This window comes from Tasmannia lanceolata, unplaced genomic scaffold (assembly GCF_043159265.1).
Source record: "Tasmannia lanceolata isolate RefF3 unplaced genomic scaffold, GAP_Taslan_0.1 ptg000037l, whole genome shotgun sequence".
Lineage (NCBI taxonomy): Eukaryota > Viridiplantae > Streptophyta > Magnoliopsida > Canellales > Winteraceae > Tasmannia > Tasmannia lanceolata.
Window position 1 is genome coordinate 13424529 of NW_027518714.1, and position 22755 is coordinate 13447283.

General features: G+C 40.2%; 1 protein-coding gene and 1 long non-coding RNA gene across 4 annotated transcripts in view; one reads left to right on the plus strand and one right to left on the minus strand.

The window, feature by feature from the left end:
• LOC143860115 (uncharacterized) overlaps positions 1–22755 on the minus strand; it is a 39466-nt gene that overhangs the window by 795 nt on the left and 15916 nt on the right. The window contains exons 2-4 of the long non-coding RNA XR_013239600.1: positions 22101–22403; positions 16088–16351; positions 8435–8784 (exon numbers count right to left, since the gene is read on the minus strand). This is a non-coding gene — a long non-coding RNA (uncharacterized LOC143860115). The remainder of the gene's footprint in view (positions 1–8434; positions 8785–16087; positions 16352–22100; positions 22404–22755) is intronic.
• On the plus strand, positions 4726–22435 carry LOC143860113 (uncharacterized). Of its 3 annotated transcripts, XR_013239597.1 has the most exons (4): positions 4726–8149; positions 8450–8790; positions 16103–16367; positions 22116–22435. XR_013239597.1 is itself a non-coding variant. In XM_077370641.1 (3 exons), exons 1-3 carry the CDS (start codon positions 4888–4890, stop codon positions 16118–16120), a joined length of 3621 nt encoding a protein of 1206 aa, XP_077226756.1. In that variant the 5' UTR covers positions 4726–4887; the 3' UTR covers positions 16121–16685. The 3 variants fall into 3 exon arrangements, 2 of the variants coding, with proteins under 2 accessions (XP_077226756.1, XP_077226755.1); XM_077370641.1 differs by lacking the exon at positions 22116–22435 and having other exon boundaries at positions 16103–16685; XM_077370640.1 differs by lacking the exons at positions 16103–16367; positions 22116–22435 and having other exon boundaries at positions 8450–9078.

Below are 22755 nucleotides of genomic sequence, written 5' to 3' on the forward strand. Positions count from 1 at the left end.
CGAGAAGCCAACCCCCCTAAAGGATTGGGCCAAGAAGCTAGTTTAAATAGGAGTGCCACCAAATGTCTTCTGCCAACATACTTTTGAAGATGCAACGAGACGAGCCCACTTTCTATACATAATACCAATTGCGTCCCCTGTGACACATGTCACCATGCACTGTGACTTGCATGAATCATGGTAGCAGTCTCTGTTTGTCAGTTCTTACATGAATAAAAAGGCCAGGGAAACACATCACCACCAAGTGTGGGAAGCCTGAATTTAGGAGCTTTAGTTTTAAAGGATGATGGGGTAAGATCAGGTGTATTAATCATATACCAAATAAATGGCGAAAGTTTGCCATTGATTATTCATCGCCTCGTTGTGATCACAAGGTTTGTTGCAGTGTGCCCAAGATCACTGCCAGCAGACTTGGTGGGCAATAGAAGGTTGGCGATTAATAGTTGATATACTGGACTACCCTTCAAGGGTCAATACTGAAGAGGAAATGGTATTTTACTTGATATTTCCAATAAAATAGCAGTGTGAATGATAGCCTACATGCCAACCTACAGACTGGCAGATACATTTTAGTATCAGTGATATTTTAGACTGTTTAATACTGTATTTTGATATCTATTGGAAGATAATTTAAGAAACAGGCATTTATCAAGAAATGATTACGCACAGGTTGTTTGCCTTTTTGTTATCCAGAGATAGAAGATCCCGTGGTTCCCACATTGCCCTGTGGAGGGCAAGATTGTCCACATTGTTTCCGCGTGGAGGGTAAGATTGTTGGGGGTTCCACGCAAAAGCAAGATGCCAAATCGTTTGTTAGGACCCAGGTAGAACTCAACCTTAAAAGCTAGCCATTAAGGGGAGGGTGCCATTTCCCTTATAAGCCCACCACTTCCCAGAGTACTTATGTTTACCAAGCGCATGCATATAAACACAGTTCATCCCTTATAAGCACACCCCCTTCCCCCCCTTCTGAACCCACAAAAAAAAAGATCGATGTTGGGAAAGCATACATATCGTTCATGTATAATGGATGAATACAATTCACATATGAGTGCACATGTTAGAGATGTCATGGCAACATATAGAGTGTACAGACCCTCGCCCATCAAATACTTAAATCCACTATTAACCTAGTGTAATCATAATGGTTGTCATGTACTTATGAAGTTCAAATTGTAAGTTTCTGTCACCATTCACCCAAAATTAATGTGCACAACCTCCATTCACGTTGGACTATAATGATATCATTTAAAACAGATTAAACCACTGATTTTTCACTTTAAGTTGTCCCCAAAATAAAATTTCCATAGGACGATCCTAGCCCTCCGATCTATAGAGCTAGGATCATCCTATGGAAATTAATTTTTGGGCACAACCTATTTATGTTGAACGGTTTGGATCATCCTATGGTGTAAGCCGTACAATACTTCTTGAAAAATACGGGACTTTATAACAACTCAGTTTTGAAAGGGAGATGATTTTTTCACCCCCCACCAGCCCCCATAGGATAATACGGCCCCTCTTGTAACCTGAATTGTGGGCAGACTTTAACGCGTTTTGACGCCAAATCACGTTAAAAGTGGGGCACATTATCCTTAGGGGGCGAAAAAATCATCTCCCTTTTGAAAAAGCCAAAAAGGGGACTGATATCAACGTGACCATGTTTTTATAATGGGACCAACTCACCTTGTTTTACATGTTTTAACCAACTGCAAAGGACTCATTTCAAGTCACAGGGATTAGCCAAGGCCCTGTTAGTTTCAGATTGTAGGCCCGAAATTATGTTTAATTTTGGGTCGTTAGGGCCAATTATGTTTAATAGAGAATTGATAATTGATATTTCCACCCCTTTTGTTCACCTATCCGTGAAAATGGCTATTTTTAAGAAAAGACAAAAAAAAACGATAGATATGCAATCATTTTGGGAGCGGAAAAGACAAACAAAAAGGTAGAATAGAAATATATGTGATTATTAAGAAGAGAAAACGGTTCCTACATATGTGTAGATAAGTTATCTACACACTAGCTTAAAATACAGTGGGGGCCACATTATTTGGGTGATCCAAACCATTCATTTTTAAGGCCCTCATATAGATAGGGTGTCCACAAAAAATCAGATCCATAGGATCATCCTAACCATTCGAACTGTGGAGGCAAAAAATGGACTAATTTGTAAAGGTTTAAAGACATCCATTTTACCTCCACAAATCGTAGGGTTGTGATGATCCTATGGATCTGATTTTTTGTAGACACCCTATCTATGTGATGGCCTTTAAAATGGATGGCTTGGATCACCCAAACAATGTGGGCCCCCACTGTATTTTAAGCTAGTGTGTAGAGAACTCTCTACACATATGTGTAAGAACCGTTTTCTCTATTAAGAATACTGATATTGTGTTTTGATAATGAGAAGAAGTCGCCTTGTCTTATATGACTCTGTTTGGATGCCGGGTTTTTTTTTTTCCTGGAATTTATGTGGGTAAAGGTAGGAGACAAAAGAGGGGACAAGCATTAATTAGATAAATATATTATGATGAGTGGAGAGAGAGGGTAGAGAGAGAAAGAGAGAACACCCTTTTCAAGACAAGATTTTGCTGATGTCAGCAAGAAAAAGCTGATGTGACCACTAAACCTTTACCCACATAAATCCTGGGAACAAAAAAAACCCAGCAACCAAACAGAGAAGGAGTTGGTTACAATTGCTAAGAAACTCCCACCTTTGACAGCTGCCTAGAGTATATAAGACAAGGAGACTTTCTCTCATTATCAAGATATGTTTAAGCCGATATCATTCGCCAATTATTAAAAGAGAATTGGTTTCGCTACCCACCTTCTCGGAACTTACCACATATCACTTTTATTTAGAAATGAAGTTTATTCATAAAGAGACGAGCAGCAAAGACCAACATGTGGGTGGGATTATCAGCTCCCTTATTAAAAATGAACAACTAAGTTGTGGATATAAATTGGCAAATGATATCAACACTCACATGTTTTAATAAGAGGCGCTCAAGTCAGTGTTGATATCATTTGCCTAGAAATTTGATGTATAAAGTCTCCTCAAAGTGAGGTACCTGACTAGAAATCCTTGGATAATTTGATCCTGGGATTTGGAATTGGCTATTCCGCTTGGATAAATTTAAGGTACTGATATCTGCACTACCATGTTTTGATAATTGCACAAACTCACCTTGAAAACATGACCAGTATAGACAAATGGACCCCCATGCGCCTTAACTTTTACCTATTCATGGGTTCTAACACTCATCTTCCCATCACTTCTCATATTTGTTTCCAATTATTTATTCTAATAAGGCTTCTTTCTCATCTCCAAACCTCCACTCATTTTCCCAAAAGTAAGTTATTTAAGAGTTCTGTATCGTTATTACTTTCAATCTAAATCATTAGAAAAAAGAAAAGAAAAAGAAGTTAATGTCTGATTTTAGACACTGTTGCGATTGCAGGAAAAATATTTCTTGAAGAAAACCTTTTCTTATGATTTTTTCTTTTGTTTCCATAATTTAGAGGGAAATCATACATTGTTACAGCTTATTTAGACGAATACCATTATAAATTGAAGATTTCCCTAGATGAATTGCAGTGGTTCAAGTTACTTTTTTCATGTGTAATAAAACAAAGGAGAAGTAAGAACTTTTGGAAAAAGATTTTCTTTTCCAAACATTTACATAAAGCTCCAACAATCCAAACAGCTGCCTGGATAGTAAGAAAATTATTTCCGATGGTTTTATTTTTGGAAAAATGATATGCTTATGGATAATTTAGAGAGATATTATCATACATCGTAGGTCCCTCAAAAAAAATTCCTACGAGGAAAGGTCCTGCAATTTAGAAGGACAACAATAGGCGTGGTTGGGACAATTATTATGGCAGCCTTCTAAATTTCAAGTCTCAACGCATCTTACTCATCTTACGGAGGGAAAATACGGAGGGAAATAACGCGTCTTACAGTGTAAAAGCCTAAATGGTAGTCATAGACTCATGGAGGGGTGGGCCAGGAAAAAAAGGGGGGCTAATATATATCACGTCCCTGATTAGTCTTTGCATGTGGATTGATTAGTCGTTGCATGTGGATTTCAGGCTACAAAAGTACAACTCCAGGTAGAAATTTGAGTGGACAGAAACCCACCACAAAGTCTACTACTTTAATTAGGAGGGTGGTTGAGAGTCACACTCACACTTCTCTTCTATTCAATTCTTCGATCGATCTGAACCGTATATTTGATAAATCTTGACTTGTATGTGCTCTGATCAAGTAAGTAAATGAGGCACCAGTGCAGGCCTAAGGAAGAGCGTAAAAGTGGACTTTCTTCGCAGACTTTTCCTTCTAGATATTGTGAGATAAGAAGTCCCAAATTCTCTATATAACTATTCTCATCGGCATAAATATAGAGGACGACCAATGGAGATTTGTTTGTGCAATCAAGACCGTTGAACCCAAAATAGGCTTGATGGATCAACGACTAGGATCATCCTATGAAGGTATTCTCAACATGGCACTTGGCTGAACTTGTGTTGCCAATCCGATCAACGGATCCTATCACATAGATGGGTCAGGGGGCCCATTAAGTCTCTTTTACTATTTTCCATACCGATACCAAGAAAATTTTACCGTTTCAAATTTTCAAAAAATGGAAATGGTAAGCGCGGTCTTGAAAGACTTTGGAGAGTCCATAAATGTTCAATAACCACTTCAATCAAATCAAGTTAACACCGAAAGTCCAACATTTTCGTAGAACCTTCACACGAACTTCAGTCTTCTTTGCCTCCCCTTCAAATGAAAGCAAACACAAAAACATCATCTAAATTAACAACAATATCAAGACCTCATACTATCTCAGTCTTTCTCATATCACAGAAGCAAAAACCATGAAAACAACATTGCAAAGGAGCCTCCTCTATCTCCTCTTGTCCAGTATTCTACTGAAAGTTTCAGCACAAAATGAAGCAAATGCTTTGGTGAAATGGAAAAACAGCTTACTATCTCAGCCTCTGAGTTCATGGTCTCTCGAAAATGGCCCGTGCAACTGGACAGGAATCGTCTGTAACTCTGCTGGAAGCGTCATTGAAATAAATCTTTCGAGCTCCGGTCTCAATGGCACTCTTCGCGAATTCAACTTCTCTGCCTTCCCCAATCTCATTACCCTCAATCTGAATACCAACAACCTTGCCGGCGTGGTTCCCATTCAAATTGGAATGCTTTCAAAGCTCAACACCCTTGATCTGGATAGCAACAATTTTACAGAATCAATCCCCGCTGAGATCGGAAACCTCTCTGAATTACGATTCCTTCTCCTCAATAACAATAGCTTCACTGGTGAAATTCCATATGAACTCAGCAACCTACAGAAGGTACGTCTCTTCAATCTCGGTGGAAACTATCTTACAAATCCAGACCCGATTCGATTCATAGGCATCGCATCAGTGACACACCTCTGGCTAAATCTCAACTCACTTGAACAAGAATTCCCCCAGTTCATCTTTGATTGTCAAAAGCTGGTCTTTTTGGACGTGTCAGAAAATGCTATAGCAGGTCCAATTCCTTCACGACTTGGTAGTCTTAAGAACCTTGAATTCCTCAATTTAAGCATTAATTCATTTGAGGGGCCAATTCCAGTAGAAATCACAAGCCTTACAAAACTTCGAGACCTTCGGTTGGGATCCAACAAGCTCAACGGTTCGATACCTAATCAAATTGGCCTCTTGTCCAACCTCGAAATACTCGAATTGAAAGATAATCCATTAGAGGGGCCGATACCATCATCGATAGGAAACCTTACAAAGCTTCAGAGACTAAACCTTGCGAACGCAGGCTTGAATTCTAGCATTCCTCATGAGCTTGGCTTTTGCACCAACCTTACCTTCCTGGCGATGCCGATAAACAATCTTTCAGGTCACTTGCCTCCTTCTCTGGCATCACTAACACAAATCTCTGAGCTTGGATTGTCTGAAAATCAGCTATCCGGCGAAATCCATCCATATTTCCTATCCAATTGGACCCAACTCATTTCTTTGCAATTCCAAACTAACAATCTCACAGGAGCAATTCCTCCTGAGATTGGTTTGCTCAACAAACTTACAATCTTGTTCCTGTTTAAAAATCAAATATCAGGTTCAATACCTTCAGAGATTGGAAACTTGTCAAATTTGACTTCCCTTGACTTGTCCATGAACTTGCTCTCCGGTTCAGTGCCTTCCAGTATAGGGAACTTGGCAAACCTAGTAAAAATGAGTCTCGCTGAAAACCAACTGAGTGGAATCCTTCCACACGAAATAGGGAGCATGGATAGCCTAGAAATTGTTGACTTAAGCAAAAACAAGCTGCAAGGGCCCTTGCCTTCAACAGTATCCAATCTGAAAAATTTGATCCTTTTCTATGTTCCTGATAACAACTTCTCTGGTAGCATACCCAATGATTTTGGCCCTATGTTCCTCCAAAATGTCAGCTTCTCCAACAATAATTTCTCTGGGCCGCTCCCTCCTCAAATTTGTGGAGGTGGACAGCTTGTATATATTTCAGCTGATAACAGCAAGTTAACAGGGCCAATCCCAGAAAGCTTCAGAAACTGCAAGGGCTTAAACCGAGTCCGTCTTGAAGGAAACTATCTTACTGGAGACATTACCAATGCGTTTGGACCGTACCCACATCTTGAATACATTGACTTGAGCAATAACCGACTCTATGGAGAACTGTCACCAACTTGGGGAGAATGTATGGAGCTTTCATCCTTCAAAATATCTGGGAATTCTTTATCAGGAAATATCTCACAAGAAATTGGGAGATTAAAGAAGCTACAAGTCTTCAGTATTTCTTCTAATCAACTAATGGGAGAGATTCCAACAGAGCTCTTTGAATCATCGCAGCTCTACGACTTGAATTTAAGCGACAATCAGCTTTCCGGTCAGATACCAACTGAGATTGGACAGTTATCACATTTACAACGCTTAGATTTGTCGAAGAACAATTTAAGCGGTTCAATACCAGACAAGGTTGGAGATTGCCAGGGGCTGATCTCTCTGAAACTAAGTGACAACAAATTAAATGGAACCATCCCTTACCAAATTGGAAATCTAGTGGCCCTACAGGTTGAGCTAGACATGAGTGGAAACTTGCTCACTGGAGAGATACCAGCGCAGCTTGGAAAGTTAACATCATTAGAGTATTTCAATCTCTCCAACAACAGGCTCTCGGGTCCGATACCATCCGCCCTGCAAAGCATGAGAAGCCTTCAATCTGTCGATGTATCGTACAACAACCTTGAGGGGCCCATTCCGGATGTTGTTGGCTTTCAACAAGCTTCTGCCAAGGCCTTTGTGGGTAATTCACATTTGTGTGGCAACAAAACGCAAGGTTTGAACCCTTGCGAGAGCTCATCCTCTACAAACAGTAATGGAAATACCAATCAGAAAGTGATCATAGCGACAGTAGTTCCGATTGGAATTGTTGCAATTCTTGTATCCATACTTGTCGGGATCTTTGTCTACCGTCGTAAGTCAGAAGGACAAGATGAAGAAAGCCCCGATATGATCGGGGGTAGCTCATTTTCAATATGGAATTACGATGGGAAGGTAGTATTCAAGGACCTTGTTACTGCAACAGAGAATTTTAACGAGAAGTATTGTATAGGGAAAGGAAGACAAGGAACTGTGTATAGGGCAGCACTTCAAAAGGGAAACATTGTCGCCGTAAAGTGCATTCATACGTCTTCTGAGGACAGATTTGTGGATGCTAACTGGAAGAGTTTCGAGAGTGAAGTACGAGCACTGACCGAAATCCGGCACCGAAATATTGTGAAATTGTATGGGTTTTGTTCGATGAACGGGCGCCAGTTGCTGGTGTATGATTATGTGGAGAAGGGAAGTTTGGGAGATATTCTGTATGGGGAGGAAGGGGGAAAGATGTTGGACTGGGTGACCAGGGTGAAGATTATTAAAGGAATGGCAAATGCTTTATCTTACTTGCACCATGACTGTACACCTGTTATTGTGCACCGGGATATATCAAGGAACAACGTTTTGTTAGATTCGGAGTTTGAACCTCGAATATCAGACTTCGGAACAGCAAGGTTGCTGCAAACTAATGAGTCTAACTGGACAGCGGCTGTTGGGACCTTCGGCTATATTGCGCCTGGTATGTTTACTTATTCAACAAGTAACAGTGTGAATTGTTTCCAACATACATGTTAGAAGTTCCATTTTGGTACCAGTGATGTTTTACACAATTCTTTATATCTTGTATTTTGATATAGCAGTGTGAATTATTGCCAACATACATGTTAGGCTTGTTAGCAGTTTCATTTTAGTATCTGTGATGTTTTACACAATGCTTTATATTCTGACATTCTGTAATTTAATGTTTTAATGCCTATTGGAAGAAAATTTAGGAAACTAGCATTCAGCAAGAACTGATCTTTACCTCTTTGTTATCCAGAGCTGGCTACAACAATGAGGGTGACTGAGAAATGTGATGTATACAGTTTTGGTGTTCTCGCGCTAGAAGTAGTAATGGGAACGCACCCTGGTGAACTTCTCTCGAGCTTAGTGATTGAAGGATGGGACCTACATCTCATAAACATGTTAGATCAAGGGCTTCCACCTCCAACGGGCCATGTTGCAGAAGAGCTGGTTTTGGCAGCGACACTCGCTCTGGAATGTACACATGCAAATCCCAAGGCTCGACCCACGATGCATCATGTGTCAAGTGAACTGTCAGCCCGCAAATGTCCACCTCTCGTGGAGCCCTTGCGCATGCTCACCCTGAAAAAGCTGATGGTACACGAGAGAATTGTTTAAGGCGTTTGGTAGAAATAGAATATATGAAAAAAGGTTGCATTGTTTAATACATAAAGAACACACAAATAACAAAAAAAAAGTGTTGTGATGACCCTATCAATAGCTTTAGTTATGCTTTTATTTATTTCTTTTGTTAATTTCGGATTAAGTATATGGAGCCCATTAATTTCTGTCACGTAAATTCTCTCAAGTAACGTAGTACAGGCATTATTGTAATATGTAGAAGTGGGGATATATAAATACAAGGCTTTGGATTTTTATGGGGTTTCTATAACTCGCACAAATACTTTTTCCCCTTATTTCTCAATTTCTCTTTCTTCTTTATTCTCCATTAGAAATAAAACCCTAAATTTCTAGTTGGTATATACCAATCATAATTGTCTTTAATGTCTCATGCGTGGATCGAAAAGTTTTATACACAAATGTAAATAGAAATGCTAACGATTTGGCTGATTGTTTGGCCATGTTGGTGGCTTTCAGAGACTTCATGTTGTTTGGCCATGTTGGTGGCTTTCATACCTGAGCTTTTTTAGCAAAGATGAAAATCTGGATTAGTTTGGATTCTTGATTATATTGAGAACTTGTGGCACGATGGGTTTTCTCTTAGCTATTTTTGGTGCTGTATTTTTTGTGTGAATGGAATATAGTCTTCCAAATCAATCCAATAAATTTAAAAAAAAAATCTAATATTAGTGTGACAGTTGGATAATCTCTCATGGGTAATAGTGTTATGAGTGTATCACACGTGATATGATCAGTCACGACGACCATAGCCCGAGACTGGATATTACAACTGCTAAGTTGGATGGTAGCAACTATTTGAAATGTGCATAGTATGCCCAAATGTTTATAAAACAATAAAAGAAATTTGGGGTTCGACTACACAGACATATTCTGAGGTAAGAAATTTTCCCGAGTTGTATGACTTATGACAAGAGATTTTTCATTTTCACAAGGGAGAGATGTCTTCTGCTGTATATTATGCTTCCCTAAGGAGCAAGTGGGACGAGTATGACCACTAGTAGCGATACATTTCACTTTCTTCTACTGATGCAATGGTTGTGATGCAATGGTTGTAGGGCCCTCATTTAGGGACATTATTCTCACAAAAATGGTTATTCATGTGTTCCATGAGAGGAACGTAGGTTAGTAGCATCCCTAAACCACACGGTCCTTCCTAGAGGCTCTGTTTGAACAAAACCTCCATGTTTCTCAACTGATTGACGGGAAACCCCTGGTTTCTGAATTGATCCAAATGCCAATGTCAACTCCAGCAATTAGGCACTGGAGGACAGTTTGGTCAAATGAAAAGTGAGGGTGTCACCAAGCAAAATACTATGTAACTCAAGTGAGCCGTCGTAAACATGGTCGACTCTGGTGATTGGAAACCATTGAACAGGTCGACCACTATGTTGATGAGTAGATAACCCTTAAAGTCCAACCAACGTTATTTTTGACTGCTGAATGCATACATGTGCTCATCTGTCCAAAACATTCTTTCAAGCACCATTTGCAGATCAGAAACTGTACAAGTTTACACAACTCTGACCATCGGCTCTAAAAGAGTTCCTGCTGGAAGGTTATGACTATTCAACTTATGACGAATGCGATGTCGATTTAACCGTGGCTCGCATACCCTGGGTCGTAACAACTTATTTCCTTGGGGCTTTGGCACGGGTTACGGTGTGAGTTTCCTACCTTTCCTGTTGTGCCGGTAGATGGATGGCTTAGGGATTGAGAGTTCATATGACAATGGCTTGCTTGTGTACGAGTTACCTTCAATGACTGACTTAACTGAAGAACTTCACTAAATTGATTTGATTGACTTAGGCCATGGTTCTTGGGGCATGGCTAATCAACATAGTGTCTCTGCCCAACAGTATCAATACTCCCAAATCCCAATCACTGTATAGCATGCCTCTTGTAGGACTTGGGATGCCAAGTGTCACGGGCCTTTTAATTTTCATGCAAAAAAACTAGTGCGGCCCTCACCATTCAAAAAACAAAAAACAAACTCGGCAAGACTCCAAAATATGCATATAATTTGGCAAGCATTTACCAGTGCAAGGCCCCAAAGGCCCTACATGCCCAACACCTCTTGATGCATTGCATATTTTCACAATCTCCAAGCCTTTCATCAAGTGCCGTGATCAACTTCGAACTAACTAACATGATTAGCCTGCATCACGAGTTCATCGAAAACAAGGCCTTCATAGACCTTTACCAAGAACCAATTTGCAGGGTCCAAAGTCCTACAAGGAAACTCCAAGCATGTAGAGGTGAGGCCGGGTCCAGCAACACTCTGATTTGCCAAGCCCAAAGACTTAGTCGCTCACACCACCAAATCGAGGGAGCATCTGCAAGATTGTGGCATAAGTCCACTCTCATGCGCGTCCGGATAGTTGAAGCCCACCAAGGAATGAAGCATTGAGTACGCCACATCCCGATCCACCAAACCTGAAGGCTTGGTCATCCAAGGAGCAAGTATGCCCCATGGACTAAAGTGCAATGCTTGCATCTTACTAGGGGCGGCCAAAGCCACCTCACCACGAACTCATGGAAAACCTAGAGATTGGTCTACCCAGAAGACGTGCAGCATTGTTAAAGTTCAACCTCAGCACTGGTCCTTAGTGCAATCCAAGTGGGAACCCAACTCAGCATGCACTGTCTTTGTCCCCCATCCTCAACCAAAGAAACTGGAGGATCCCTCTGGAAAACTCACAATTCGCACGCAAAGCTCTCTTGGAGCATGCCTATGAACTACAACGTTATGCCTCACACGCACAAGTACGGTCCTCGTACAGCCCATCAGCACACGATTAAGGTTCCGGCCCACAGCCTGCTGGGCCTAAGGGGAGGCTAGCGTGTCACGAGAAGCCAACCCCTAAGGGCCTATTTGGTTTGCAAGAAAGGAAAGGAAAGGGATGGAAAGGAAAACCTTTTCCAAGGTTTTACCTCTTTCCTTTGTTTGGAAAGAGAAAGAAAGAAAATAGACAAGGATTGGTCTTTCCATTTTAGAAGGAAAGGAGAGCAAATCCACCAAAAATATTTCCACGTTAGAACCTGGGATGCGCCTTTCCTTTCCGCCACGGAAAGAAATATCGGGGCACGCACGAGCCACACTCAAAACAAACAAAAAAAAGTAAAGTTCGACAACTCTCTCCCTCAAACACTAACCCTGCAACTTTTCCAAACCCTAACCCACGAAATCCACCTCCCACTCCACTCACCCTCTTCCCCTCCAATCCCTCTCAGTTCCTCTGCAACAGCCACAATCGATGCTTCCTTCTTCCCCTCCCATCATGGTCTACGACCAACTCGCCGAATCCGTGAAATCAAAAACACCAATTCTCGTTTCCTAATCCAAAACCCACATCCATTACTGGAAGGGGCAGGAGAAGAAGTTGAAATTATGCTTCTAAAACAAAATCCACATGTACTGGCAGATATGGTTTTTGGGCTTCTGTGTACTATAGCTTTTATGCTAATGTAGGGTTTTTTATCAGAGTTTTACACCCATTTTTCAAAGAAACAGAGCCAGAGAGAGAGAGAGAGAGAAAATGAAAATAGTTGGGTTCTGTTAAATAAGTTTTAGCTTTTATTAGAAAGAGAATAGTTGGGTTCTGTTAAAGCTATTCGATTTTGGATAAATGTATTCAATAGTCATGATATTATTCCTAATCAAGTCCTTTGGTGTAAGTTTCAGTTTTGAACATAACAAAGTATTATGTAAACTCATACATACATTTATATATAACTGCACATGTGCATAATTCTATAACAAAGTATAGAATGTGGTTCCCGAGTGGTTCCGGGGTATAGAATGTGGTTCTGTAGTGGTTCTGTAGTGGTTCTGAGGTATAAAATGTGGTTCCGTAGTGGTTCCAGGGTATAAAATTTTGTTCCCTAGTGGTTCCGGGGTAGAAAATGTGGTTCCCTAGTGGTTCCGAGGTATAAAATGTGGTTCCCTAGTGGTTCCGGTGTATAAAATGTGGTTCCCTAGTGGTTCCAAGGTATAGAATGCGATTCCCGAGTGGTTCCGGGGTATAAAATGTGGTTCCCTAGTGGTTCCGAGGTATACAATGTGGTTCCGTAGTGGTTCCGGGGTATAAAATTTTGTTCTCTAGTGGTTCCGGGGTATAAAATGTGGTTCCCTAGTGGTTCCAAGGTATAAAATGTGGTTCCCTAGTGGTTCCAAGGTATAAAATGTGGTTCCCTAGTGGTTCCGGTGTATAAAATGTGGTTCCCTAGTGGTTCCAAGGTATAGAATGTGGTTCTCGAGTGGTTCCGGGGTATAAAATGTGGTTCCATAGTGGTTCCGGGGTATAAAATGTGGTTCCGTAGTGGTTCCGGGGTATAAAATTTTGTTCCCCAGTGGTTCCGGAGTAGAAAATGTGGTTCCCTAGTAGTTCTGAGGTATAAAATGTGGTTCTCTAGTGGTTCTAGGGTATAAAATGTGGTTCCCTAGGGGTTCCAAGGTATAAAATGTGGTTTCGTAGTGGTTCCGGGGTAGAAAATGTGGTTCCCTAGTGGTTCCGGGGTATAAAATGTGATTCCCTAGTAGTTCCGGGTAGAAAATGTGGTTCCAAAATGTGGTTCCCACGCCGGGCCCGTACGGGCTGGGTCGACCCGCGGTCACCCGGATTTTTGCCGTATTTTTTAAGATGTTTTTGGGAAATGTTATCCACACTACCGTATTTTGATAAGGACACTACTCACTTTATTAAAAGTACGGTATGGCCCTCACCATAGGATGATCCAAACCGTCCATTAGATGGGCCACAACCTAAATAGGTTGTGCCCCAAAAAGCATTTCCGTAGGTTGATCCTAACCCTCTGATCAGAATGTTCCTAACCCTTTATAGATCAGAGGGTTAGGATCAACATATGGAAATGATTTTTGGGACACAACCTATTTAGGCTGTGGCCCATCTAATGGACGCTTTGGATCATCCTATGGGGGGGGGGGCATATCATACTTTTAATTAAGTGAGGAGTGCCCTCATCAAAATACAGTAGTGCGGATAACATTTCCCTTTTTTTGTATAGTAATTTGCTAGCCACCTTCGCCGAGGCAACTTCTCGGCTTGTGGCCCATCCTTTGATGCAAAGATTGGCAGAAGTAATATGGGTGCAAAGGTGGCTAGCAAAAACATAATTGCAAAAAATAGTAATCATTACAGATTTGTGGCTGAAGTGCTAAGTTTTAAATGAAAATTATGAAAAAATGGAAGCAAAGTAGTCAAATTACGAAAAAAATACCAAAATGATGCACTAACATATGACAATTACCGAACTACAAAGTCCGACTGTCTTCCGTCGGAAGTCCGAAGTTTTGTTCGGACTTCCGACGGAAGCCAGCAGAATAGGGATAATTCTAAAGATTTTTATTTTCAAATTGAGTAATAATTCCAAGGATAATAGGGATATACATTGTGATCTTAGTGTCATGCAGGCAACCATAAATTGAAGCTTGGTTTTGATGTTTTAGAATCCAAAAATGCAAAGAAAATGGATGTATCTTGAAAATGGGGAAAACAACAAAATTCAATTTTAAGCTCAAAATTCATTTTCTTTGCATTTTGTAACACTGCTTCGATAAGTTTATCATGAATAAACCCTCATGAATACCAAACCTTGTTGTAAATGGCAACCTTCAAAACCCTTCCATGGAGTTTTCCACATTAGAAAAGTCTTGAGGAAGAAGAAGGTGGTAGGTGAGAAGGTAATAAGTGCATAGGGATATGTGCAAAAAGGTGGAGAGAAAAAAGAGGTAGGAGGGGTATATTTGTCCTAAAAGCCATCTTCTCTCACCTGACCACACTTTTTTTATAAATTTTAAATCACTACCCTTTATTCACAATTTAGACAAAACTTTGCAATTTTTTAATAATTTTTCCTTATATTTATTACTTTAAAAACTGTTCTAATCCAATTAATTAGTCTTTATGCTTTCAATATTTGAAATTTTGTTATTCTTATCGACAAGGTTCTTTTATTTGCCTGATCCTCGAATGACCATGTTGCACATTCAAGCTGCCTCTTGAGTAGCTATTGGGGTTTTTACAATATATTTTGTAGAAAATGATATGTTAGGCAAGTTTTTACAATATATTTGAAATTTTGTTATTCTTATCAACAAGGTTCTTTTATTTGCCTGATCCTCGAATGACCATGTTGCACATTCAAGCTGCCTCTTGAGTAGCTATTGGGGTTTTTACAATATATTTTGTAGAAAATGATATGTCAGGCAAGTTTATGCTTTTATATATTGAAAAAGACTATAACTCATTATCATACAACTGGTGCTCTCCTCTTTCTTTCTTTTCAAGCAACATGATATTCCAAACACGAGAAATATCTTTCTAGGAAAGAGCTTTTAAGTTTTTCCAAACGATGAAAAGGATTCCCCCGGAAAGGAAAGGAAAAGAAAGGGCTTTCCCCGGAAAGCCTTTCCAGGGTGGAAAGACCTTTCCTATAAACCAAACAGGCCCTAAAGGATTGAGCCAAGAAGCTAGTTTAAATAGGAGTGCCACCAAATGTCTTTTGCCAACATACTTTTGAAGACGCAAGGAGACAAGCCCACCTTCTATACATAACACCAACTGCATCCCCTGTGAGGCTGTGACACATGTCACCATGCACTGTGACTTGCATGAATCATAGTAGCAGTCTCTGTTTGTCAGTTCTTACATGAATAAAAAGGCCAGGGAAACACATCACCACCAAGTGTGGGAAACCTTGATTTAGGAGCTTTAGTTTTAAAGAATGATGGGCTAAGATCAGGTGTATTAATCATATACAAATAAATGGCAAAAGTTTGCCATTGATTATTCATCGTCTCGTTGTGATCACAAGGTTTGTTGCAGTATGCCCAAGATCACTGCCAGCAGACTTGGTGGGCAATAGAAGGTTGGCGATTCATAGTTGATGTACTGGAATTTTTTATTTTTTATTTTAAAATGTCTGATTTTAGACACTGTTGCGATCCAGGGAGAAATTTGTGTGGACAGAAACCCACCACAAAGTGAGGGTTGTTGAGAGTCACACTTCTCATCTATTCAATTATTCGATTGATCTGAACCGTGATGTTTTACACAATTCTTTATATCCTGTATTTTGATATAGAAGTGTCAATTATTGCCATACATGTTAGGCTCGTTAGCAGTTACATTTTAGTATCAGTTCTGTTTTACACAATGCTTTATATCCTGCATTTTGATACCTATTGGAAGATAATTTAGGAAACTAGCATTTAGCAAGAACTGATATTTACCTCTTTGTTATCCAGAGCTGGCTACAACAATGAGGGTGACTGAGAAATGTGATGTATACAGTTTTGGTGTTCTCGCGCTAGAAGTAGTAATGGGAACACACCCTGGTGAACTTCTCTCGAGCTTACTGATTGAAGGATGGGACGTACATCTCATAAACATGTTAGATCAACGGCTTCCACCTCCAACCGGCCATGTTGCAGTGTGTCAAGTGAACTTTCAGCCCGCAAATGTCCACCTCTCCTGGAGCCCTTGCGCATGCTCACCTTGAAAAAGTTGATGGTACGTGAGAGAATTGTTTGAGGTGTTTGGTAGAACATATGAAAAAAGGTTGCATTGTTTTATGCTCATCTTGAAAAAGTTGATGGTACGTGAGAGAATTGTTTAAGGTGTTTGGTAGAACATATGAAAAAAGGTTGCATTGTTTTGTGCATAAATAACACACAAATAACTAAAAAAAAAGTGTTGTGATGACCCTATCATAGGCTTTAGTTAGGCTTTTATTTATTTCTTTTGTCTATTTCGGATTAAGTAGATGGAGCCCATTAATTTCTGTCATGTAAATTCTCTTAAGTAACTTAGTAGAGGCATTATTGTAATATGTTAGAAGTGGAGATTTATGAATAAAAGGCTTTGGCATTTCATGGGGTTCTTTTTCCCTTACTTCTCCCGTTCTCTTTCTTCTTTATTCTCCATTAGAAATAAAACCCTAAATTTCTACTTCGTATCCAAGCCAGGTTTCAATAACACTCATATTTGTCTTTAATGGCTCACGCGTGGAGCGAAAACAGAACTATAAACAAATGTAAATTGAAATGCTAACAATTTGTCTGATTGTTTGACCATGTGGGTTGCTTTCAGAGACTCCATGTATCTAGGACACTCTTTGCTCCCCGACATGCATATATAATCTATTTTTATTCTTAATTAACAATGTCTTATTAAAAATGTAGATCTATCCCTACAGGTACAGCCTCTCTGCAAAGCAGGGGTAAGGCTGCGTACATCTAGCCCTCCCCAAACCCCGCAATGGAGGGAGACTCGTGCACTGGGCTGCCCATTTTTTTTATCTATCCGTACAGGTAATTGTATTGTCAGATCTACCTGTACAAATAGATCTAACCCCATGTACAGACATGTGGGCGCATGAAAGCAGGTTACCATAGTTTTCATACATGAGCTTTTCTAGCAAAGATCGAAATTTGGATAAGTTTGGATTATTGATTATATTAAGAGAACTTGTGGCACGATGGGTTTCCTCTTGGCTATTTTTGGTGCTGTATTTTTTTGGTGTGATTGGTATATAGTCTTCCAGTGCAATCCAATAAATTAAAAAAATCTAATAGTAGTGCGACAGTTGGGGAATCTCTCGCGGGTACAAGTGTGATGATTAGTGTTTCGCATGTCATAGATCAGTCATGACGACCATAGCCTGAGACTAAATATTACAACTGGTAAGTTGGATGGTAGCAACTATTTGAAATGGGCAGTCTGCCCCATTTTTTTTTTTTGAAGGATAGTCTGCCCGAATGTTTATAAAACAATAAGGCTCCGTTTATTTCAACGTAAAAATGGACGTAAAATTTGTTTTATGTTCATTTTTACAACATAAAACAAATTTTACGTCCATTTTAACGTTGAAAGAAACAGAGCCTAAAAGAAAATTGGGATTCGACTGCACAGACATATTCATAGGTAAGAAATATTTCCATGTTGTATGACTAATAACAAGAGATTTTCATCTTCAAAGGAGAGAGATGTCTTTGGTTGCATATTATGCTTCCCTAAGGAGCTAGTGGGACGAGTATGACCACTACTAGCAATACATTTCAGTTTCTTCTACCGAGGAAATTACTGTATGGCCATCATTTAGGGACATTATTGTCACAAAAATGATTATTCATGTGATCCTAGACACATGGCATGAAAGGGACGTAGGTTAGGAGCATCCCTAAACGACACGGTCCTTCCTAGCAGCTTTGTTTGGACGAAACCTCCCTGTTTCTCAAACTCACTGATGGGAAGCCCCTCGTTTCTGAATTGATCCAAATGCAAACATCAATTCCGGCAATAAAGCACTAAAGGACGGTTTGGTCAAATGAAAAGTCAGGGTGTCACCAAGCAAAATACCATGTAACTCAAGTGAGTCGTGGTAAACATGGCATACTCTGGTGATTGGAAACAATTGATCAGGTCGACCACCATGTTGATGGGTAGATAACCCTTAACGTCTGACCAATGTAATTTTTGACTGCTGAATACGTACATGTGCTCCTTTGTCCAAAACATTCTTTCAAGCACCATTTGCAACCAATAACCGTACAAGTTTACACAACTCAGTGGCCACGGTTCTTGGGGTATGGCTAATCAACATAGTGTCTCTGCCTCACAGGCTCAATACTCCCAATCACTGTATTGTATGCCTCTTGTAGGATTGGGGTTGCCATGTATCACAGGTCTTTTCATTTTCACGTAGACAAACTCATGCGGCACTCCAACATACGCATATGCTAAGGCCAGCATTTACCAGTGCAAGGCCCTGAAGGCCCTACCGCCCAACAGCTCTTGATGCTTTGCATATTTTCAAGATCTCCAAGCCTTTCATCAAGCTACTAAGCTTCCTCTTGCCGTGCTCAACTATGAACCAACTCATGATTAGCCTACATCACGAGTTCATCGAACATGAGGCCCTCAAGCCAAGTGCAAGTTCATTCACTGTGAGGCATGTCGATGCCAAGCACTACTCCGCCAAGTCTTATGACCAGGCAATTCAAGACACAGACCTATGCCAAGAACCAATCCACAGGGACCGAAGTCCCGCAAGGCAACTCCAACAATCTAGAGGTGAGGCCAGGTCTAGCCACGCTCCAATCCGCCAAGCCCAAAGACTTAAGCACTCACACCCCCAAATTGCGGGACCATCTGCCAGATTGTAGAATATGTCCACTCTCCTGCTCGGATAGTTGAAGCCCACCAAGGAATGAGGCATTGAGTATACCACATCCCAATCTGCCAAACCCGAAGGCTTGGTCATCCAAGGAGCAAGCATGCCCCCATGGACTAGCCCGCAATACAAGAATCTCGCTAGGGGTGGCCGATGGAAGAAGCCACCCCGGCACGAACTCATCGAAAACCTACAGATTGGTCTACCCACAAGATGTGACGCAGTGCTAAGGCATCACTTAAGTCCAACCTTAGCACCAGTCCGTATGCGCAGTGCAAGTGTGGAACCCAACCTAGCATGCAGTGTCTTTCGCCCCCGTTCTCGACCAAAGAAACTGGAGCATCCCTTTGGAAAACTCACAGTTCGCACCCAAAGCTCTCTTGGAGCATGCCTATGAACCGCAAGTCGATTTCCCATTGTGCTTCACTTGCACAAGCAAGGTCCTCGTATAGTACTTCAGCATACGATTAAGGTTCCAGCCCACAGCCTACTAGGCCTAAGGGGAGGCTAGCATGTTACGGGAAGCTAACCCCCAAAAGGATCAGGCCAACCAGCCAACTTAGACAGGAGTGCCCACCAAATGTCTTCTACCAACATACTTTTGAAGAATGCTCGCAACAAATTTCACATGTATGAAAAAAGAATCATACACATAAAATGCATTGATAATTTGAGATCAAATTTCCCTCTTGCGAGAAGAAGTTTTACTAATTTTGTTGGGGACGTACACTTCCGGCTCTATTGGTCGTTAATTACATTTCTTGAAGAAGAAAATACCTCTGATTATCCATCAAGATCCTATTTAAGTATAAGTTTTGATTATTATCTGTAACAATCCTTTCGTATACAAGTTTCTTTTAGTCCTGAAGAGAGAATGAATTCACCTCCCTGATGATTTTTGTTTCGACTCTTCTGTAAGAGAGTCCTCCTGGAAGAGGAACTCTTTTGAGTCATCTCATCTTTCTCTTGGAGGAGAAAGGGTCTTCTCCCTTTAGAGGGCCTTTGGAAGAGTTTCCGAAGGGATTTTCTTCACCGGAGGAGAAAGTTCTTCTCTCTTTCGGAGGTCTCTGAAAAGATATTCTAAAGGGATTTTCTTCATCTTCCTTTTGGGGAAGTGTCAATCTTTATCATCTCTCTCCCGGAGGAGAAAGGTCTTCTCCCTTTAGAGTCTCTGGGAAGAGATTCTAAAGGAGTTTTCTTCATCTTCCTTTTGGGGAACTGTTATCTTTATCATCTTTCTCCCGGAGGAGAAAGGTCTTCTCCATTTAGAGAGTCTCTGGAAAGAGATTCTAAATGAATTTTCTTCATCTTCCTTTTGGGGAATTGTCATCTTTATCATCTCTGTCCCGGAGGAGAAAGGTTTTCTCCCTTTAGAGTGTATCTTAGAAGAGATTCTAAAGGGATTTTCTTCATCTTCCTTTTGGGGAATTGTTATCTTTATCATCTCTCTCCTGGAGGAGAAATGTCTTCTCCCTTTAAAGAGTCTCTAGGAAAAGATTCTAAAGGGACCTTTAGAAAGATTCTAAAGGGATTTTCTTCATCTTCCTTTTAGGGAACTGTCTTCTTTATCATCTCTCTCCTAGAGGAGAAAAGGTTTTCTCTCTTTAAAGAGTCTCTGGGAAGAGATTCTAAAGGGACCTTTAGAAAGATTCTAAAGGAATTTTCTTATCTTCGTTTTCGAGAACTATCATCTTTATCTTCTCTCTCTCCGGAGGAGAAAGGTCTTCTCCCTTTAGAGTGTCTCTGGGAAGAGATTCTAAAGAGACCTTTAGAAAGATTTTAAAGGGATTTTCTTCATCTTCCTTCTTGAGGGAAGTCTGTCATCTTTATCATTTTTCTCCCGGAGGAGAAATGTCTTCTCCCTTTAGAGGGCCTCTGAGAAGAGATTCTAAAGGGACCTTTAGAAAGATTTTATTTTTTTAAATGGCACCTTTAGGAAAAGAGAAGAAAGATTCTAAAGGGATTTTCTTCATTTTCCTTCTTGGAGGAAGTCTGTAAAAAAAAGAAGAGAAAGAGAAGTTGTTAGTGTCAAAAATATTTTCTCACCTTTCTCTCTTCTCTTTCTTCTTTTCTCCTTCTTCTCTTCCAATGCGTAGCTTTTTCTCCCCAAGATCCGATCAGATCTTATCTGTTTCCAAAGGATCTTTCCTCTATTTATAGAGGTTCCTTGAAACTGTTGGAAACTGCTACCTCTTTTTTTTACCAAGGAATTTTACATTTATCCCCTTTATTTTGTAAAATTTCGCGTTCAACAAATGCGTCCGCAAGCCTTGTAAGTGGAAGAGTCCTTAGGCTTGCAAGACTTGATTTTGAGCTAGGGGTATTATAATAATTTCCCATGACTCGTGGGTGTTTGGGCCATTTCTACCCTAATTGGGGTATCTTATTAATTTCGATCCGATTTGGGGGTATTCTTGTAATTTCCCTTGAATTGAGGGTATCCTGTTAATTTCTACCCGACTTGATATTAGTAGAGTCAATTGTAACAAAGATGCAACGAGACAAGCCCACTTCTTGGTCATAATACCAATTGCACCCCATTGACACATGTCACCATGCACTGTGACTTGCATGAATCATGGTAGCAGTCTCTTTTTGTCAGTTCTTACATGAATAAAAAGGTCAGGGAAACACATCACCGCCAAGTTTGGGAAACCTTAATTTAGGAACTTTAGTTTTAAAAGATGAAGGGGTAAGATCAGGTGTCAATCATACACCAAATAAATGGCGAAAGTTGGTCATTGATTATTCATTGCCTGGCTGTGATCACAAGGTTTATTGCAGTATGCCCGAGATCACTATCAGCAGATTTGGTGGGCAATAGAAGGCCGGCAAATAATAGTTGATATACTGGACTACCCTCCAAAGGTCAAAAATGAAAACGAAATGGTATTTTATTTGATGTTTCCAATAAAATAGCTGTCTGAATGATAGCCTCCATGCCAACCTAGACTGGCAGATAGATTCTAGTATCAGTGATATTTTATACTGTGTTATATTTTGAAACCTATTGGAAGATAATTTAAGAAACAAGCATTTATCAAGAAATGATTGCTCACAAGGTTGTTTACCTTTTTGTTATCCAGAGATCACTACCACGATGAAGGTGACTGAAAAATGTGACATATATAGTTTTGGAGTTGTCATGGTAGTAATGGGAAAGCAGCCTGGTAAACTTCTCTCAAGCTTACTGGTTGAAGGATGGGACCTACATCTCATAACCATGTTAGATCAACGGCTTCTACTTTCATGCACAAGAGCTGGTTTTGGCAGTGACACTTGCTCTGGCATGTAGACATGCCAATCCCACGGCTCGAAACCAATCAGGTGTACCCACATATCCAACTCTCTCCAAGCCTAAAGATAAGCTCACCCTGCAAAAATTGATGGCTACATGAGAGAATAGTTTAAGGTGTTCCCTAGAAAACATAAATAAAGGATGCATTTTTTCCTACATGAAACAAAGAACGTGTTGAAATAAATAAAAGAGGTCAAATTTAATGATTGAAGGTACGCATTTCTTCTTTCCTACTCTTGAATTTCTCAAACACCTAAATAAATGCATGAAGAAATATCACACTGGTCGGTAATGCCAGGTCATTATCTCTTTGTTTTATGGATTCTTCTACTTGCATCTAAAACAATGACAGAAGCAAGCTGAATGCCTTCGCTGTGGAAAGACAGGTTATAACTTATCACATCTGTCCACAACACTTAAAGGTAGTT